The sequence below is a fragment of the Calidris pugnax genome, unplaced genomic scaffold (assembly GCF_001431845.1).
Source record: "Calidris pugnax isolate Ruff unplaced genomic scaffold, ASM143184v1 scaffold341, whole genome shotgun sequence".
NCBI lineage: Eukaryota > Metazoa > Chordata > Aves > Charadriiformes > Scolopacidae > Calidris > Calidris pugnax.
In genome coordinates, this window is record NW_015091149.1 from 550,989 (window position 1) to 551,925 (window position 937).

The 937-nt window shown below is 66.3% G+C and overlaps 1 protein-coding gene across 3 annotated transcripts in view; it reads left to right on the forward strand.

Annotated features, from left to right (window-relative positions):
* The window catches only part of LOC106898103 (signal transducer and activator of transcription 5B), a 15,645-nt gene that overhangs the window by 8,592 nt on the left and 6,116 nt on the right, over window positions 1-937 (forward strand). For all 3 annotated transcript variants that reach the window (XM_014959189.1, XM_014959187.1, XM_014959188.1), the window contains exons 3-6: window positions 19-175; window positions 263-352; window positions 519-693; window positions 772-902. In XM_014959189.1, the coding sequence (XP_014814675.1) occupies window positions 19-175; window positions 263-352; window positions 519-693; window positions 772-902 (553 nt within the window). The remainder of the gene's footprint in view (window positions 1-18; window positions 176-262; window positions 353-518; window positions 694-771; window positions 903-937) is intronic.

Sequence of the window (937 nt, forward strand, 5' to 3'; positions counted from 1 at the left end):
CCTCTGCTCTGCGCCCAGGGACTCCATCGACCTCGACAACCCCCAGGAGAACGTGAAGGCGACGCAGCTGCTGGAGGGGCTGATCCAGGAGCTGCAGAAGAAGGCGGACCACCAAGTGGGCGAGGATGGCTTCCTGCTGAAGATCAAGCTGGGGCACTATGCCACCCAGCTGCAGGTGAGTAGGGGGCTGCGGGGCCGTGGGGTGTCCCCCTGAAGTTGACAGGGGGGGTGGTCTGAGGCTGAGGCCACGCTCTCCCCACAGAACACCTACGACCGGTGCCCCATGGAGCTGGTGCGCTGCATCCGGCACATCCTCTACCACGAGCAGCGGCTGGTGCGGGAGGCGAATAACGTGAGTTGGGGGGCCACGGGGGGCAAGGGAGTGTGTCCCACAGGGCTGTGGGGGATGCTGGGGACCTCCAGCATGGGAGCAGGGGGTGCTCTGGGTCCCTGCTGCCCCCCCAGCACCCAAGGGGATGGGGAGGGTCCCATTGCTAAGCTGAGCACCCCCCGTGCAGAGCCCCTCGCCAGCCGGGTCCCTGGTGGACGCCATGTCCCAGAAGCACCTGCAGATCAACCAGACCTTCGAGGAGCTGCGGCTCATCACGCAGGACTCGGAGAATGAGCTCAAGAAGCTGCAGCAGACGCAGGAGTACTTCATCATCCAATACCAGGAGAACATGCGCCTCCAAGGTGGGCAAGGGTCCAGGGGGGGGGGTTGCGGGGGCCCAGCTGGCAGTGCCGTCCCTAACGCTGCACCCCCACCCCCAGCCCAGTTCTCCCAGCTCTCCCAGTTGGGCCCCCAGGAGCGCCTGTCACGGGAGACGACGCTGCAGCAGAAGAAGGCGTCGCTGGAGGCCTGGCTGCACCGGGAAGCCCAGACACTACAGCAGTACCGCGTGGTGAGTGCCACCTCCTCATCCCTCCACCCCGTCCC